Source organism: Chaetura pelagica, unplaced genomic scaffold, assembly GCF_000747805.2.
Source record: "Chaetura pelagica isolate M959 unplaced genomic scaffold, ChaPel_1.0 scaffold24, whole genome shotgun sequence".
Taxonomy (NCBI): Eukaryota; Metazoa; Chordata; class Aves; order Apodiformes; family Apodidae; genus Chaetura; species Chaetura pelagica.
This window is the reverse complement of record NW_009953077.1, coordinates 4,220,964-4,236,168: the sequence shown is the minus strand read 5'-3', so window position 1 is coordinate 4,236,168 and position 15,205 is coordinate 4,220,964. Positions and strand designations below refer to the sequence as shown.

Here is a 15,205-nt window from a genome sequence, read left to right as displayed (position 1 = left end):
CCCGGGTACAGGTCAATGCGGGGTCGGGGGCTCTGGTGGGTCCCTCCCAGCTCGGCCCCTTTGCTCCGTTTGTAAGGTGGCACCTCCATGGCTTCGTGTCTGATGACTCTGAGGCTGTATCGGGTGAGGGGCCGGGAGAAGGAGCGTTCCAGGGCCTGGCACTCGTAAGTGCCCACGTCCTCCCTTGCCAGCTGGCGGATCAGCAGCCCCTGCTCCAGCACCAAGAAGTGCCCGTTGTTCCTGACCTGGGGCAAAGGCAGAGCACCATGGGTCAGTCCTTGGGGACGGGAGCAGCCTGGCTCCTCATCCCCACTGCCCTGTCCCCTTACCTCACTCAGGCCCGTCTCCTCACCGCGCTGCACCACCCACCGGATGGTCGTCTGTGGGGAGCGCGCCAGGCACTCGAGGAAGGTTGAGTTCTTCTCCACCCCAAAAATGAGCTTCTCCACAGCAGTGGTCCCTGCATGGGGGACAGGACAGAGGAAGGGGTGAGTACTTTGCACAGGAGCTGTGTGACAGACAGGGAGGGAGGGCAGCGTGGAGCATTCGGCACGTGGCGGGTGGCATGGGGTCTGCAATGGATGGTGCTGGTGGGCACTGGTTTCCCAGCACCGTGGTGTCCACCATCCTGGTCATTGCTGACCCGGAGCAGAGCTGGCTGCCTGCCCTGGGGCTACTGGAGGGGTTGGGGATGGTTCTCACCCTCTGAGGTGTCCTGGCACTGGCTGAGAGGGTCAGACTTCAGCACGTCCTGGCAGCGGGCACGTCTGTGTGAGAGCAAACAGGGCTGTAGGATGGCACCCACGTAGGCTTTGGGGTAGTACCTGACTGGGCTGTGGGATGGCACCACGCTGGGCTATGGAACCCCACTGTGGTAGAGCACCCAGGGAGAAGGGTAGGGCTGGTGGGACAAGGGAGGGCTGGAGACAGGCAGGGTAGCTGTAGGGGTCTGGACTGATGGATAAAGCTCCAGGGATGGCATTTCCCTGCTCCAAATGCCATCTCTTTGTATAGGGACAACAGGACCGGCCTGGGCAGATGCTCACCTCTTCTCAGTGAGCAGGTGAGGGGCACAGGTCTTGCTGTCCCAGGTGCAGTAAGGGTCCCTGGCCAGGCAGCAGTCCATGCAGGTTTTGCCGTAGAGCTCGCAGCGGTACAGGGAGAGCTGGAGCAGCCCGTGGGTGCTGCTCACAAACAGCTCCTGCTGCTCAGGCAAGCAGAACAGCATCAGTCAGCACCCCCAAGTTGGGAAACACAGGGAGTGGGGGGCAGAGCCTGCCACCCCCCAGGCTGCCCTGGCTGGAGCCCATTCCCTAAATGTGCAAGTTCTGAGGCCAAGGGACACAGGCACAGGGGCTGGGGCCAAGTGCCCTCTGTGCCTTGTCCCTCGACTGCTTTAGAAAGAAGCAGGGAGGAGGACTCACCCTCTTCGGTGATAACTTCATGTCCAGGATGGGAGAAGGTACCTGGGGGGGAAGGAGAGGGCACTGCAGCTGCATCAGCCCCTTCTGGATGCCTCAGCCTGCCAGTGAACCTGGGCTCCTGGAGTGGCAGGGTGCCAGGGCCTGGCTCAGCTCCCTGGTCCCAGCTTGTCCTCATGGCAGCAGCCTGGGCAGCCTACCCCATCACCCCCAGGGACTGGATGGGCAGATGACTTGGCTGCCACCCTCTTGGCTCCCCTCTGTGCTAATGGCATCTCCTGCTGGTCAGGGCAGGTGGGGGCCCCCAGCCGTGAGATGAGGGACCACCCCGATACAGGACAGTGACTTGCTGCACAATCCTGCGTGGGGGATGCCACTGGGAGAGAGGAGGCTGCATGGCCCAGCCCAGCCATGGCCTCCCATACCTTGGTGACGCCGATCTCCTCCAGGCTGATCACCTCGGTGCCACGGCTCTCCCCACCAGCCAGCCCCACCTTCAGGATTTTACCATCATCTGTAAAGGCAGAGGTAGAAGGAGCTGTCAGGGCTGGGAGCCACCAAAGCCAGCAGGACTGGTGTCCTTGATGAGCTGCCCGGTGGTGACAGCACCCTCAGAGCCAGATCGATTTCCCACCTGTGCCGAGGAAGAGCACGTCGTAGTGCCTGCTCTCTGTCTCCAGCCTGTGCACCAGCAGCCGCTGCAGCCGGTAGGGGACATTGACCCTCACCAGGATGGGCTGGTGGCCCTGTGGGTACACGGGCTCCCACATCAGCTGGTGGCTGCGCATGAAGCTGATCACCTCGTCGGGGAAGTCCTTGGTGGACCTCAGCAGGGGGTCATACGTCTCGCTGGGGCACTGCTTGGCAATGCAGGGGGACCACGTCAGGGCCAGGCCAGCCTGTCCTCCTTCCACCCCACCCTGCCCACCAGCTCCTTACCGTGCCAGGACGAGGATAGGGGACACGGCCCTTGTATTCTACCCAGCGGTAGTCAAATCCCTCCTTGTGAGCAAAGGGGCCACTGAAGGCAGCTCTCACAGCAGCCATGGAGTAGATACAGACAGCAGAGCCACTGAAGACACCACTGTGGGGGAACGTGGGGCTGTCAGTGTTCCTGCTGCTCCATGGGGGACAGGCACATGCACACCCATGACACTGTCCCCTGCCAGCCCCCAGGTTTTGCACAGCACCCAGGGGTGACAGGGATCCCCTTGGCACAGCCAGGCCAACCTCAGGGCAGCTGGCTGTGCGGATGCCAAAGCTGGTGGTTTGGCAGATGAGCTGGTGAACCAGCAGCAGGGAGAGCAGTGAAATGGCTGGTGGCCTTTCTTCTCCCAGTTGGGTGCTCATCCTGCTCTTCTACCTGCCCAGGGCTTCCCATGGGGAGCACTGGTGAGGAGCTGGGGGCTGCACTGACCCACAACACAGGTGCTAGCCAGAGCTTTGCTCACCTGGAGACAGTGAAGAGGCCAAAGATGAGGGGGTTCTGGGGGTCCCGGGTGCGCAGGAGGAAAACATCCTCTGCAAAGAGACAGGTGGAGGGTGAGACCCCCAGGATTTGGAGCACTGGTCACAGGGATGCGGGTGGATGTCCTTGACTGGTCATCTGGGGTGAAGGGGAAGGAGCAGCCATGGCAGAGTAGTGTTGCTGCTGAGCTGGCTGTGTACTCACCCAGCTGGTCAAAGTGGGTCTCGGTGCCCTGGGGCCCGGGTATGGAGCACACCAGACGGGCCTTGAGGAATGTGCTCCAGCGGTTGATGAGGCTGCGCTTCCCTCCTACGTCGTTCTGCCACACACCAAGACCTGGGCTCAGCCCAGCATCTCCAAGCCTCCCCCACCAAAGCTTTGTGGGTGCCCCACAACCATATCCTACTCCATCCCCACAGTGAGATATCCCTAGACCTGAGCCCTCTGCTCTGTGGTGGGGGTGGTGACAACCTTATGCCTTTTATTGCCCCTGTGGGCCAGAAGAGGTAAAAGCCCACCTGGTGGGACATCCAGCCATGGCATGCTGGCCTTTGGTGACTGACCTTGCAGACCCGGGCCACCCTGGCGTGGATGTGCCGCCGCTCCCACTGCCCAGCTTCCATGGCTGTCTCACGGAAGAAGATGTAGACCTTGTCATCGTGGGGGTTGTAGGTATCAGGGATGGCATAGGCGCCAACAAACGCGGGCTCTGTGGGTGGAAGGAGAAGCACAACATGGCCATGGGCCCTCTTCCAACTGTGTTGCACTGCTCTTGGAAGCCCTTGGGAGCAGCATGAGATGCTGAGGGTACAGAGGGTGCCCCATGGAGACCCCACTACCCAGAAGGTAGAGCCCACATTCTAGTGCTCAGGCACCAAGAGAGTGTGCTGGAGTGTGGGTCCCACCAAAGGCTTCATGTGAGCTTCTCCTCATAGGGGAGAAGGCCTGAGAGCTCTGCTCTGAGCTCTGGCTTCAGTACTAGCCTCAGGCTCTCACCAGCAGGCAAGAGAGCCTCTGCATCCCATGGGTCCTGCCTGTGCTCATACCATGTAGCCAGTGGTCCTGGTTCTGCTCTGTCCGGATGTAGCTCTGCTCGGCGCCGTGGACCCAAGTCCGGAAGAAGGCAGCACTGCTGCCCATGAAGTCACTGGAGGTGCCTGAATAGAGCTCCCCATCTGTGTGGTCAGAGGGGAGAGTGGGTGGGTTTGGCACCACTGCTGGAAGTAGCCTGGCAGGACATCACTCTGTCCTCAAAGGCTTGGGGAGGGTGGAGGTGGCACACCCTGGTTGGCACAGCTTCTAGCCACCATTCTGCCTGGCCAGTCCACAGTGGTGGGAGCGGGTGGGTAGGCTGGTGGCACCACACACCCCCGTGTGCCTTCAGAGAATCAGTTTTTCTGGTTGGAAAAGACCTTTGAAATCATGGAGTCCAACCATTAACCTAACTCTGCTGACTCCAGTGCTAAACCATGTCCCTCAGCACCACATCTACATATCTTTTCAAAGAGCCTCTTACCAACAAGAAGTCCTGTGAAGGGTTCATGGGGGCTGTAGGGGCACCGTCCTCGCCCTGATTCCAAGGAGTGCGTCACCAACCGCATGGGTGGAGCCCCAGGACCCTGAGAGAGCCAGAAAGGAGATGTCAGCACAGGGGGAGGCTGGAAACAAGCTGGCCATGTGGAATAGGCTGGAAAGGAGGCTGGTGAGCTTAGCTCTGCAACCAGAGAGTCCCCTAGGGGGTCTGCCAGGACCCTGTCCCATCCCCATGGGTCACTCTGGCACTGCCAAGCCAGGGATGGTTCTTGTCACACAGCAAGGCCGTGGAAGTGTCAGGGACTGCACTGGCCTGGCTGGCCCCACTCCCCAGGCTCTGGAGCTCCCTCTGCCCTCCACCCTCTGGGGAAGCCTCTTGCCACCTTCTGCAGTGGTGCCCCTCACCTTCCCCCTGGCTCCCAGCTGGATGAAGGCACAGACAGGCTGGTAGGAGCCGGTCCCACAGGCGAACACGTGGGTCCTGTTGAAGGGCTGGAGGAGGCGGATGAAGTTGGCACACTCTGTCTGCTCAGGGGGAGATGGTTGTGAGTGGGCTGAGCTCAGGTCTGGCCACTTGTGCCCAGCCCCACGGCATGTCTGCCAGGGATGCAGGAGCCTGGCCAGATTCTGCCCTGGCCAAGTGGCAAACTGAGCTTAGCCCTGGCTGGCTCAACAGCCTTAGTCAGCTTCCAAAGCCCCCTTTTTGGGAGGATGTGGGTGTTTAATATTTAGAGTAAGCTGCAAAAAGCCACGAGCCAGGGGCTGCCAGCCCTGCTTACCTCCGCGTTCTTCCCTGCTAGCTGGCAGTGCTCCACCTGCTCCCTGGAGGCTGGCCAGAAAATCTGCAACACAGAGTAGAGACCCCACCAATGCCACCCCTGCTGTCCTTCACCCCTTGGGGCAGCACTGGTAAGAATGGGCTTGGCCAAAAGGCACTGCCAGGCTCAGGAGCACACAGGGCTGTTCTGCAACTAGTCTGACACACCCTTGGGTCCCCATGGCCCACCCAGCTCACTGGGCAACCTGCCCAATAGGGTCAGATCAGTTCTGGTGTGGGGACAGAGCCTGGGTGGGCCACGGCACGCCCGGGAGATGGGCAGGCTCCCTGGACCCCAGCCCATGGGAACACCAGGCTGCGGCGCCTGGACGGGCTGTTCTTTTGTTGGGCCTGGGCCAAGCACCTTGCCAGCAGGATGTCTTGGGATGACATTACTGGGCTGGAGTTGTTCAAGTTCTTACAGCAGCAGCAGGGACTCAGTGTGACAGCAGGGCTACGGGCACTGCCCTTCCACCTTGCCCAGGGTCCACCCAGGTCTCTTCTCCTGGCAAAGCTGCCCTGTCCCTCCCTGGTGTCTGCCCATCCCCATGGGGCTCAACACCGCCAGGGATGGGTTGACCCCACTGATTGGGACATCCTGGTGTAAATGTGTCCCTGGTGACACTAGAACAGCCCAGCTCAGAGCACATCCACCTCCACACCCCAGCACTGGAAGGAGGAGCAGCTCCCAGGGAGGAAAAGAACAGCCTGGCCGGGGTCACACTCACACCCTCCTCCCAGCACACTGACCTTCTCAGGCTCTCTGCTGGGATGGTCCAGGTGGAGCAGGAAGATGTGGTTTTTTGCTCCCACCATCAGCCAGGCTCTGTCTTCATCCACCAAGAGGGCTTGGAAATCCAGCCCATCCCCAGAGGCCAGCAACAGGCGAGAGCTGTTGGATTTCAGCAGATCTGAGGAGCACAAAGTCAGAGAAAGAGAAACCAATCCATGAGTGACTCAGCGAGCAGGCAGGGGCCCTGTGCTCCCCCTCACCAGGACAGCTCTGCCTCCCCACCCCTGCCCCAAAGGAATGAAACTCTCCTGCCCCTGCCTCAGCAGAAAAACACCACCCTCAGTGCCCCAAAGCTCATAATGAAGCCTCCTCCCACGAACCATGCTGGAGGAAACTGAATCACTCTACAAAGACAAGAACTACCTTGGCCTTGCCCTGGGCTGGTTTGCAGGGCATGGGGCAGAAGAGAGGTCCAGCCCTAGAAGCCTGGGCTGCTCAGCTTCCACCTGCCTGTCAGAGGAGCTCTTCAAGGCCCAGAGCCTCTGCACCCTGAAACCACAGGGAGAAGGCTGAGAACACAGGAGTCTGCCCCATCCCTGGAAGTGTTCAGAACCAGGTTAGGTTGGATGGGGCTTGGGGCAGCCTGGTCTAGGGAAAGGTGTCCCCGCCCATGGCAGGGGGTTTGGAACTAGATGATCTATAAGGTCCCAACACAAACCAGTCTGTGATCCTGTGATTCTGTGAAAATCACTTGGATTGATGCAGTGTGCCAGGAACAGGAGGAGGGAAGCTGTCAAGGGGAGCCGGTGCTGGCTGGTGTGGATGGGATCACAGGTGGACATGCAGCCCCAGGCGCAGGTGGGGTGTACGTGGGCACGGGCAGGACTCTGCTCAAAGGGGCCCGGCTGACCTGGCAGGTCGCGTCTCTCTTCCTTCCCCCCGGTTTCCAGGGCAGAGGGGAAGTGGGGCCAGTGCCTGGAAGCTGGAAATGCCACTGACGTCTGCTCATCCCCAGGGGGAAGGAGCTGCTGGGCTGCAGGCAGCAGGCAGGGTCCCTGCCCGGATCCGCGCTGACGCAGCCGGGCTCGCTCCCCGCCAGCACTTCCTTCTCCCCTTCCGGCGGGGTCAGAGCTCCGCTTACTGTGAGATGAAGATCCTGCTCTGCCAGGAGACTCTCCCAGATGTGTTGGGGAATTCCTGGCACTCCCACAAAAATTGTGCACAGCCCCGCTTCACTCCCTATTATTCCCAAGGGGTGCCATGTATATGGGGCAGATTTCCAAGCCTTTTCCCACCAACTAAATGGGATTAGCAGCTGCATTCCTGTCCCTACCTGCGGGCCATTGCCACCACTGGGTGCTATTCATTGCCCACCTTCCTGTACCTGCCAGTGCTCCCAGAACCTGCCAGGCATTTGATCCAGCAGCAGCTGAGGGGTGGCTACACAGCTTCCCCTCCTTTGTCTTCATTATCTCCCAAGGTCACGGTGTTTTTCTTTACTGTTGGGACTGCTGTAGCTGTCTCATCCCATCCATCATCTCCGCATGCCCCTAAGCCACTGCATCCTCAGTGCTGGGTGACCCTGGGCTTCCTGGGGTCACAGCCCGGCTGTGCTGGGGGGCTGCCCTCTCCCCTTCCCCCAGCCTTCAGACAGAGCAGGCCATACAGGAGATCCCTGAAGCTCAGGGGAAGTTTGGTGCTAAATTGGGCCCCAGCCCCTCACTGACCACTGGCTGACAGGACACGTGCCAGGGCAGCTTTTTTTGCCGATAACCAGAGACCCACCAGCCTCCCACACACCTGAGAACTTGCTGCATGGTGATGGCTGCTGGGTCCTGCCTGGCTGGGCTGGCCACGGGTGATAGGCTGGAAGAAGACCCATTTGCCACCTCCTGGCTATGCCTGCCCAGAGTTATGGCTTGAGAGGAGGTGGAAGGTGCATTGTGGTTCACTGCAGAGCTGCACTGCTGCCTGGCCTGACGACACAGAGGCTCAGCTCAGGGCAGTGCAGGGCTGACTCAGCCTGACCCAGCTCTCCTGCAGGCTATGAGTGTCCTGTTATAAATCTCCTCACCTTCTCAGAAAGATGGGAGCTGCTGCTGCTGTTCCTGGCCCTGTGCCCCCTGCCCCATCCTTCCTTTGCTCTCCCAGCCTTTGGTGCAGTCACTTCCTTCTCAAGGGCTGCTTTCGTCTCCTCCCCTGCCCCCAGGGCCCTGCCTGCCTCCCCCATGCTGGGATCTGAAGGCAAGGCTGAGCCCACAGGCAGATGCTCAAAGGCCTCCTTTTATTATTTATTTTTTCTAAGGGTTTTTAAACCTAAACTTCTCAAGGCATTGTGTCCTTGAACCTGCCCAGAGCTGTCCATGAGTCACATCCCCTGCCATTGTTCACATCGTCCTTGAGCCCTCCTGAGGCTGGGAGCTTCCTCTCCTGCCTCTGCCCAAGACTTGAGGGCTTTTGGCATGTCTGGCCTCAGCACACAGAGGGGCTTTGAAGTCAGCAGCCCCTCTGCACCCTGTCTGTCCCAGTAACCCTGCTCTGCCTCCTCCAGCTCCAAGGAAAGGCAGACCCAGCCCTGTGTTTCCGAGTTGGGCTATCAGCAGGGACCATCTCCCTGCAGGGATATCCTGCATCTCCTGGGAGGTCCAGCCCTCTCCAACCACAAGCTGAGGGCATTTTTCCACTGCTCGGGGAGCAGCTTCCCAGGGTGATGGAGCAGAGCAGGAGGATGGCCCCAGAGCTCTGAGCACAATGCCCATGGGAATGCTACTCTGCCACCTCAGAGATGTGGAGGTTGAACTCTGCCAACTGCCATGTTCAGGGCAGCACCAGGAATGTGCTGAGGTCTCTGTCCTTCAAAGCCACTTGCTCTCTTGCACATAGGAGAAGCTGCAAGCAGGTAAATTTGCTAAAAGTCCATGCTGCAGGTCCATGGCAGGATGACCAGCTGCTCTGCTGGGCTCTACTCTGACTGTTCAGGTCACTACTCTGAAGAGACCCTTTCCCTGAAGATTCCCTTTTTGTACTTCCCTGCTGGGACACACACTGTGCTACCTGTCAGTCTGCTCCTGTTGCATCCTTAGATGGCTGAGAAGAAGCTCTGGCCTTTGCATTAGGCTTGAGAAGAGCAAACTGTGCCTGCCCTGGGGAACTCATAATCTAAACAGAAGAGAGAGGTGCAGGGCAAGGGTAAAACACAGCAGGAAAATGATCTGTATAAGGAATCAGCCTCTCCTCGGCAGGCAAGGAGGGGTGAGGGCTGGAGGGCTGATCTGGGGCTGGACTGTGCTGGTGGGAGGCAGGTGAAGGAGCTGGCAGCGCTGCCTGGAGCTCAGTCCCCATCGCACAGTGAGCGTGAAGGTTGCTCAGGTCAACTCCAGCCCAGGACACACTGTGAGATGCCCAGAGTGACTCTGAGCAGAAGGAGGCATCCCTGCTGCCCCAGCCTTGCCCTGCCCCAGGGCAGGGTGTTCCCTGCTCAGCCCGGTGCGTACCCAGGGGCTGCAGCCACGAAACATCCCCAGGGCCCAAGGTGTGAAGATGCTGCAGCCACCACGGCGGGGCTGTGCTGCCTTCCTCCCCAGTGCCCTGACCTCCTGCCCGCGGGACGCTCTCCCAGCCCTCCCAGGCAAGGCACAGCCCCCAGGGCAGCCCCCTTACCTTTGTACGGGAGGCGGAGGCGCGGGACGTGCTGCTTCCAAGCTGCGCTGCTGCGCGGCTGCTGCAGGAGGAGGCAGAGGAGGAGGCAGAGGAGGAGGCTGGCGAGGGGCAGCCCGCGGCCCGGGGGCACCTGCAGAGGGGAGGCTGCACCACAGGGGGCTTGGGGGTGGGTCGAGAGCCCCTGTCCCTCGGGTCCCTGGCTGGGCAGGGTGCACCAGGGATGACAAGTGGTGTCTCAGCAGGTCAGCTTGTCAACAGAAGACCTAAAGCCAACCTCTTGCTGGAAAGGAGCCACCAAGAGCAAGTGTCCAGCCCCTCACACACCCACTGCACTGCAAAAGGAGCTGTGGGTGCTGTGCAGCCTGCGTGGGCGGGGGGGGGCACAGCCACGGCCAGCGAGGCAGCGGCTGGGGATCCTGCAGCCCCTGCCTCTAGTGCCTGGTCAGATTTTATCTGAGCAGAGCACCCACACTGCCCAGGGCTGGGGCCACCCCTGCCTGGGCAGTGCAGGTTCAGGGGGACCAGCTTTGTCTAACTCCCCTTCTTGCTGTGTTTTAAGTTCTTGCAGTCCCATGGCTGAAAGATTTAAAATGAGCTTTTTGGCTCATTCCTGGCCAGAGCTTCTTGACTCAAGGAGTGGGGAATTTCTGCCATCCTGGTGAAGCCCATGTAGGAGGGAAGGTGCAGCCAAGCCTTTCCAGCTGCCTTGGTCTCTGCCTTCCACAAGAAGGAGCACTTGGCTCTGCTTTGGAAGGAGATTTTGGGCTGCTGGAGTTGGGGGTTGCCAGCAGACAGGAGCCAGCAGCAGCTGGTGCCAAGGCAATGGGAGCAGCTCCTCTCCTCATCTTTCCCTTCCCTGCCCTCGCATCACAACCTGCAGTGCTCCAGAGCATCCCTCCATCCCAGAAGACTTGGCACCACCCTAGGGCCTGGATGTGGTCTCGGGGTGGAGGCTGTACTGTTTTCTGTCTGTCCTTGGCTTGGGACTGCTCTCTGAACCCATCTACCCCTTTCCTGGGCAGACTTTTTGACAGGCCAACCACTGCCTGGGGAAAAAAACAAACCAAAACCGAACCAAAACACCCCACAAACTGATGGGTTTATCTGGGTTTAAATCGCTTGTTGCTTGACAAATTGGATTGGATTGGATTGATGGAGAGGGTGGGTTCCCAGGTAGGAAGTTCACCAGCCACCCTGGGGACCTGCTAACAGGCAGTGCTCCCTTCCCTCACAAACACCTTCCAAGGCAACTTCCCTGTGCTGGGGATGCTCCAGCAATAATTTTAGCTTGTCTCCATGCTCAGCTGTCTGCAGACAGGTCTCCCAGACCCATCCTGCTGCCTGTGACCATGCCCAGAGCGAGCACTGCTGTCCTGGGGGGTCACCACAAGGACGTGCCTGGGATTTGACACAGAATATTGTTGAGGGTTTTTTTGCCAATACGCATTCAGTTGCCAGAAGACTTGGGAAAATGCTGGCCTTTAATTGCAGCTTTCTATAAATGGAGCAGGGCCTGTGCTAGGCTTAGGTTTGGACTAAGCTGGCTCTGGGAGGAACCTTTCATGACCTGGTGCTCCAGGGGATGCCAGGGTGGGTCAGGATTCTGCAGATGGCAGGCAGGGCACTGCTCCTGCCTGTGGGACATGCTCCTTCTTGGCCACGGGGCCAGCTTTGGGATGCTTTGCATGCCAGCAGGAGGGGCCAAGGCAATGGGGGAGCTGTGCATGCTCCCACCGACAGCTCAGTTGTACCCACACCTCAAGTCCTCACCCTGGGGCTGCCAAGGCCAGGTTGGATGGTGGCGGGAGCACCAGCCACAGCAACCCAGAGCCCTGGCAGACCTGGTGGCAGGGTCAGAAAAAAATTAGGATCTTGCTGGATGGGCTAAAAGTGGCTAAGCAAAGAAAAAAACTCTGAGGAAAATTTCTAGTAAGGCTTCCCCTATAGATGCTTCCACCAAGCCTCCAGGGCTCCCCACAGTGGTGCCCAGGCAGTGGTGAGGGACTTGGCATGTCCATCCCAGCTGAAATCCCAGCAGCAGCTCCCACCTGGGCTGTGCCTGCAGCCCCTGGCACAGGAGCATCCCAGTCTGTGCCAGTCTGAGCAGGGACAGTGGGGGAAAAACATGTGGTGGGGTCACGTCCCCTGCCTGTAAACCTCTGCCTGAATCTGCCTGGAGGTGAAGAGCTCAGGAGAGGCTGAGTTTACACTCGGAGGGGGAGCACGGGTGTCTCCTGGATGGAAACAAGCTGCAGATGATGAATCCAGGGTTAAATTAAACACTCCCGACAGCTTTAAATAATCAACTGTCCGGAGCTGCAAGTATTTCTATCTCAGTTTGGAGAGGGAAGTGCTGATGAAGGCAGGCTGCTGGGTGAGGGGATATCTGGGGGGTTAAGATTTCATGCTCTGGGCACCATGGGGTCTGGGGGGGGGACCATGGGTGATTGCAAACCTGTTTTGGGAGGCTGGCAGTCACCAGGAGTGCCTTGGTGTGGGTGGCACAGGTGGTGACAGCCACCTCCAGCACTGTGCTGACTTTGTGCCAGCTGCCCAGCAGATGCCCTGGTCCCAGTGGTTATCCTGTGCCCTCCCTTCTCTCCTCTTCCACCAGTGCCCTGCAAAAGTCCAACAAGGCTTAAGATACTGGCTTGTCATCTAGATTCACCATTCCGTGGCACGGCACAGAATTTTTCCTTCAGAAACAAAGTCCCCTGGAAGGTCTTGCTAGAGTCTGAGCAGCCCAGGGAAGAGCCAAATCCCTCCTGTTTGAGACATGTGGGTAGGGGAGGAAATTGCTTTATCCATGAAAACACCAATTTCCTCCCGATAATGCCTGGTTGCTGTGATGCAGCAAATAGTGTAAAACAGCCCGAATTTCAGAGGGGGAAGGGCCCTGGCAGTGGATTTCTCAAGCTATGCATTATCTCCCGAGAGGGAAGAGTATGCTGAACTCCAGCTCCTCAGCCATCCTGCAGCTACCAGCACCCCTCGGCAGCTCACCATGTGCTCCACCACTTCCACAGCCCCCATTGTGTCCCAGCTAATCCCCCCAGGCTATTTGCAGCCTAGTGCCTTCTTCAATTACAGGCAGGGCTGGCTGGGCCATGGGCAAGGGGTGAAAAGCTGACTCCTAACAGCTGGGGCACTTCAAGGGATCAATAGGGGGGGAGGAGAGAAGCTTCACCCTGTGTCATTCCTTTGTTCATGGACTGGCACTGCCCGTGTCTCCAAATAAGCCAAATTCTGGCTCCCAGACCTGAGCCTCACACTCTTGACACTGTTCTTTCCCAACAGAAGCCCTGGGTGTGGGTGATCTCCTCTCTGCCACCTTTGGGAGCTGCAAGAAATGAGTCTCCAAAGCAAAAAAAACCAAAACCTGAGAGGCAAAGGCAGGCAGCCAGCAAGGGCTTCAGGCAGGCAGGACACCCATGCCCTGACATCAGGGAGTCTTCTCCCATTCCATGCCTTCCACAGCCCATCTGCATGCACATCTGTACGTTGGGTGTCTGCACATGGTGTGAACACCTGGAGCTGTAGGTCGTGGGCCTTGGCACAAGCCTCTGCCCATGGCTTTTCCTTTTCCTAGAGCCCTGCCTGCCCCCCCTCCTGTGCTCAGGCAGGCACAGACACTCTCCCTGCCCAGACTGGGGCTTTGGCTGCTCCCCTCCAGCCCTGCAGGATGATGGATGCCCCAGCAGCTGCAGGGAGAGGCAGCTGTCATCCTTCTCCAACCAGGGGGACAAAGCCACCGGGTGGGGTCTCTGCTCCCTCCCTGCCTTCCCCCAGAGCTGGGGCAGGCACAACACCAGGAAAAGCCTGTGGTGCTGAGCTGCTGGTGGGACAGGGATAGAGATGGCTGGATTAGGGGGACTTCATCACCTGTGGTGACACTCAGAGTGACAGCTTTGTTCCCTTTTTCACACATGCTGATGTGCAAACACTCCTGGTCCCTGAGACCTGGTGTCACATTAGGCACACTCCAGCTGCACTGCTGCACAAACAGACCTGAGCCTCTGCAGCTGACTTTCCTCCTCCCCTGCTGTACAGAAAAATCCATCTCCATCCCAGGCTGTGATCTGCCTGGCTGTGCTGCCCCAGCAGAGCCCAGCTGCCTCTGCCCCTCTGCAGACAGTTTTCTCTCTGCTTGGGGCCTAGGCAGGCTCCTTAACTTTCTTGGGGGGTAAACCTTTATCTTTGGAAGGGCAAATACAGCACCTCCTCTAATGGTGTTTGTCTCCTTGAAGTTTCAGTGTCTTAAGGCACACTCCAGTTGAGACCACATCCTTTGAAAGCAAATGGGGAATTGCCAAGCTCAAGGCTGGCCAGGATATTTAAAAACTGTTTATGAAGGGATAAGGAGCTGGCTTCATTTAACATCTTGCTAATCCCTTCCTCGGGAGATTGTTGGCTCAGCCCCTACCTCTCCCTTGCTACTGAGAGAGAGGTGAAGCCTGCTCTGGCTTGGCTCTGGGCCTTGGGCTGGGAAGGTGGCCCAGCAGTTGGGCTTGTCCCACTGCATGATGAGACAGTGACTGGCAGGGTGCTGGGCACAGTAAGGGGCATGGTGATGGGCTGGATTGGCCCATGCTTTCAGGCAGCAGGTCCCACAGGGCTTTTTGGTGTCCCTGAACATCCTACTTGAGCCAGACAGTGCCAGTTGAGTAACCTCCACCATTCCTGCCTCTGGTTCACCCCAAGGGCATCTTTGGGAGGTAGCATATCCAATGTTCAGAGAGAGCTGAATGGAGAAGCAGAGCAACAGCACCTTGCAAGTCTCCCCTTATCTAAAATGCTGCCCAAGTACATTTCCAGTGCCACTGGACTCAGTAAATATACCTTGGGAAAAACCTAGGCAGACAGGGACTTCTTGGGATGCTGAGCACCCTCCTGCTCTCTCCTTGCCACACTTCCCTCTCTTCAAGGCCTTCATGCCTGCATCCCTGGTACAGAGCCTTTTCCAGCACCCTCACCCAGAGCCTGTTGCCACCTTCAGCTGCCAAGGCATCTTGCAACAAACCCACACCATTTCTAACACCCATTTCCTTCATTCACAACAGGATCCTTTCTCCTGGTTGGAGACATCAGGCAGGTTTTCTCAGCCCCTCTCACAGACCTGCTGGCTTCGCCACGTTTCCCCAGCCACGATCCTGACCCATTCCAGGTGGGAACAGGCTGTGAAGCACCTGCTCTGCTGCTCAGTGACCTGGCTCATCCCATTCACCACCCCCAGCCAGCGACACGGCTGCTGCTCACCCTGCCAGGTTCTCTGTGTCACTGTCCCAGCCGGGCCACCCACCTCCCCCGGCACTTGAAAGCTCCGCAGTGTTTTCCTTCCATCCCGGGATCCCGGAGTTAATTGGAACAGGCTGGGCAGGAGTGGGGGGTGTTGCTGGAGAAAGTATTTTAATGATGCCGGAGGGTGGCTGCCCTGCTATCTGCTTCTTCTCAGAGCTTCTTGGCTGGGCTCCTGGCTAATCACTGTCAGGACTGCCAGGAAAGCTCTCTGGATTGCTCGCCTCGGACCCCTGCGGGGCACCACGCTCCGGCAGCGGCTCCACGGACCGCCCTGT

At 58.7% G+C, this 15,205-nt stretch overlaps 1 protein-coding gene across 1 annotated transcript in view; it reads right to left on the bottom strand.

Annotated features, from left to right (window-relative positions):
* Positions 1 to 12,665, bottom strand: part of LOC104388140 (semaphorin-3D-like) — a 12,864-nt gene extending 199 nt beyond the window's left edge. The window contains exons 1-18 of the mRNA XM_009996963.1: positions 12,636 to 12,665; positions 9,633 to 9,762; positions 5,990 to 6,150; positions 5,202 to 5,264; positions 4,828 to 4,947; positions 4,406 to 4,508; positions 3,936 to 4,064; positions 3,453 to 3,598; positions 3,094 to 3,208; positions 2,873 to 2,942; positions 2,361 to 2,505; positions 2,056 to 2,278; positions 1,847 to 1,935; positions 1,425 to 1,466; positions 1,047 to 1,204; positions 703 to 767; positions 330 to 460; positions 6 to 245 (exon numbers count right to left, since the gene is read on the bottom strand). Coding sequence (XP_009995265.1) covers positions 6 to 245; positions 330 to 460; positions 703 to 767; positions 1,047 to 1,204; positions 1,425 to 1,466; positions 1,847 to 1,935; positions 2,056 to 2,278; positions 2,361 to 2,505; positions 2,873 to 2,942; positions 3,094 to 3,208; positions 3,453 to 3,598; positions 3,936 to 4,064; positions 4,406 to 4,508; positions 4,828 to 4,947; positions 5,202 to 5,264; positions 5,990 to 6,150; positions 9,633 to 9,762; positions 12,636 to 12,665 — 2,160 coding nt within the window. The remainder of the gene's footprint in view (positions 1 to 5; positions 246 to 329; positions 461 to 702; positions 768 to 1,046; positions 1,205 to 1,424; positions 1,467 to 1,846; positions 1,936 to 2,055; positions 2,279 to 2,360; positions 2,506 to 2,872; positions 2,943 to 3,093; positions 3,209 to 3,452; positions 3,599 to 3,935; positions 4,065 to 4,405; positions 4,509 to 4,827; positions 4,948 to 5,201; positions 5,265 to 5,989; positions 6,151 to 9,632; positions 9,763 to 12,635) is intronic.
* Between the last annotated feature and the right edge of the window lie 2,540 nt (positions 12,666 to 15,205).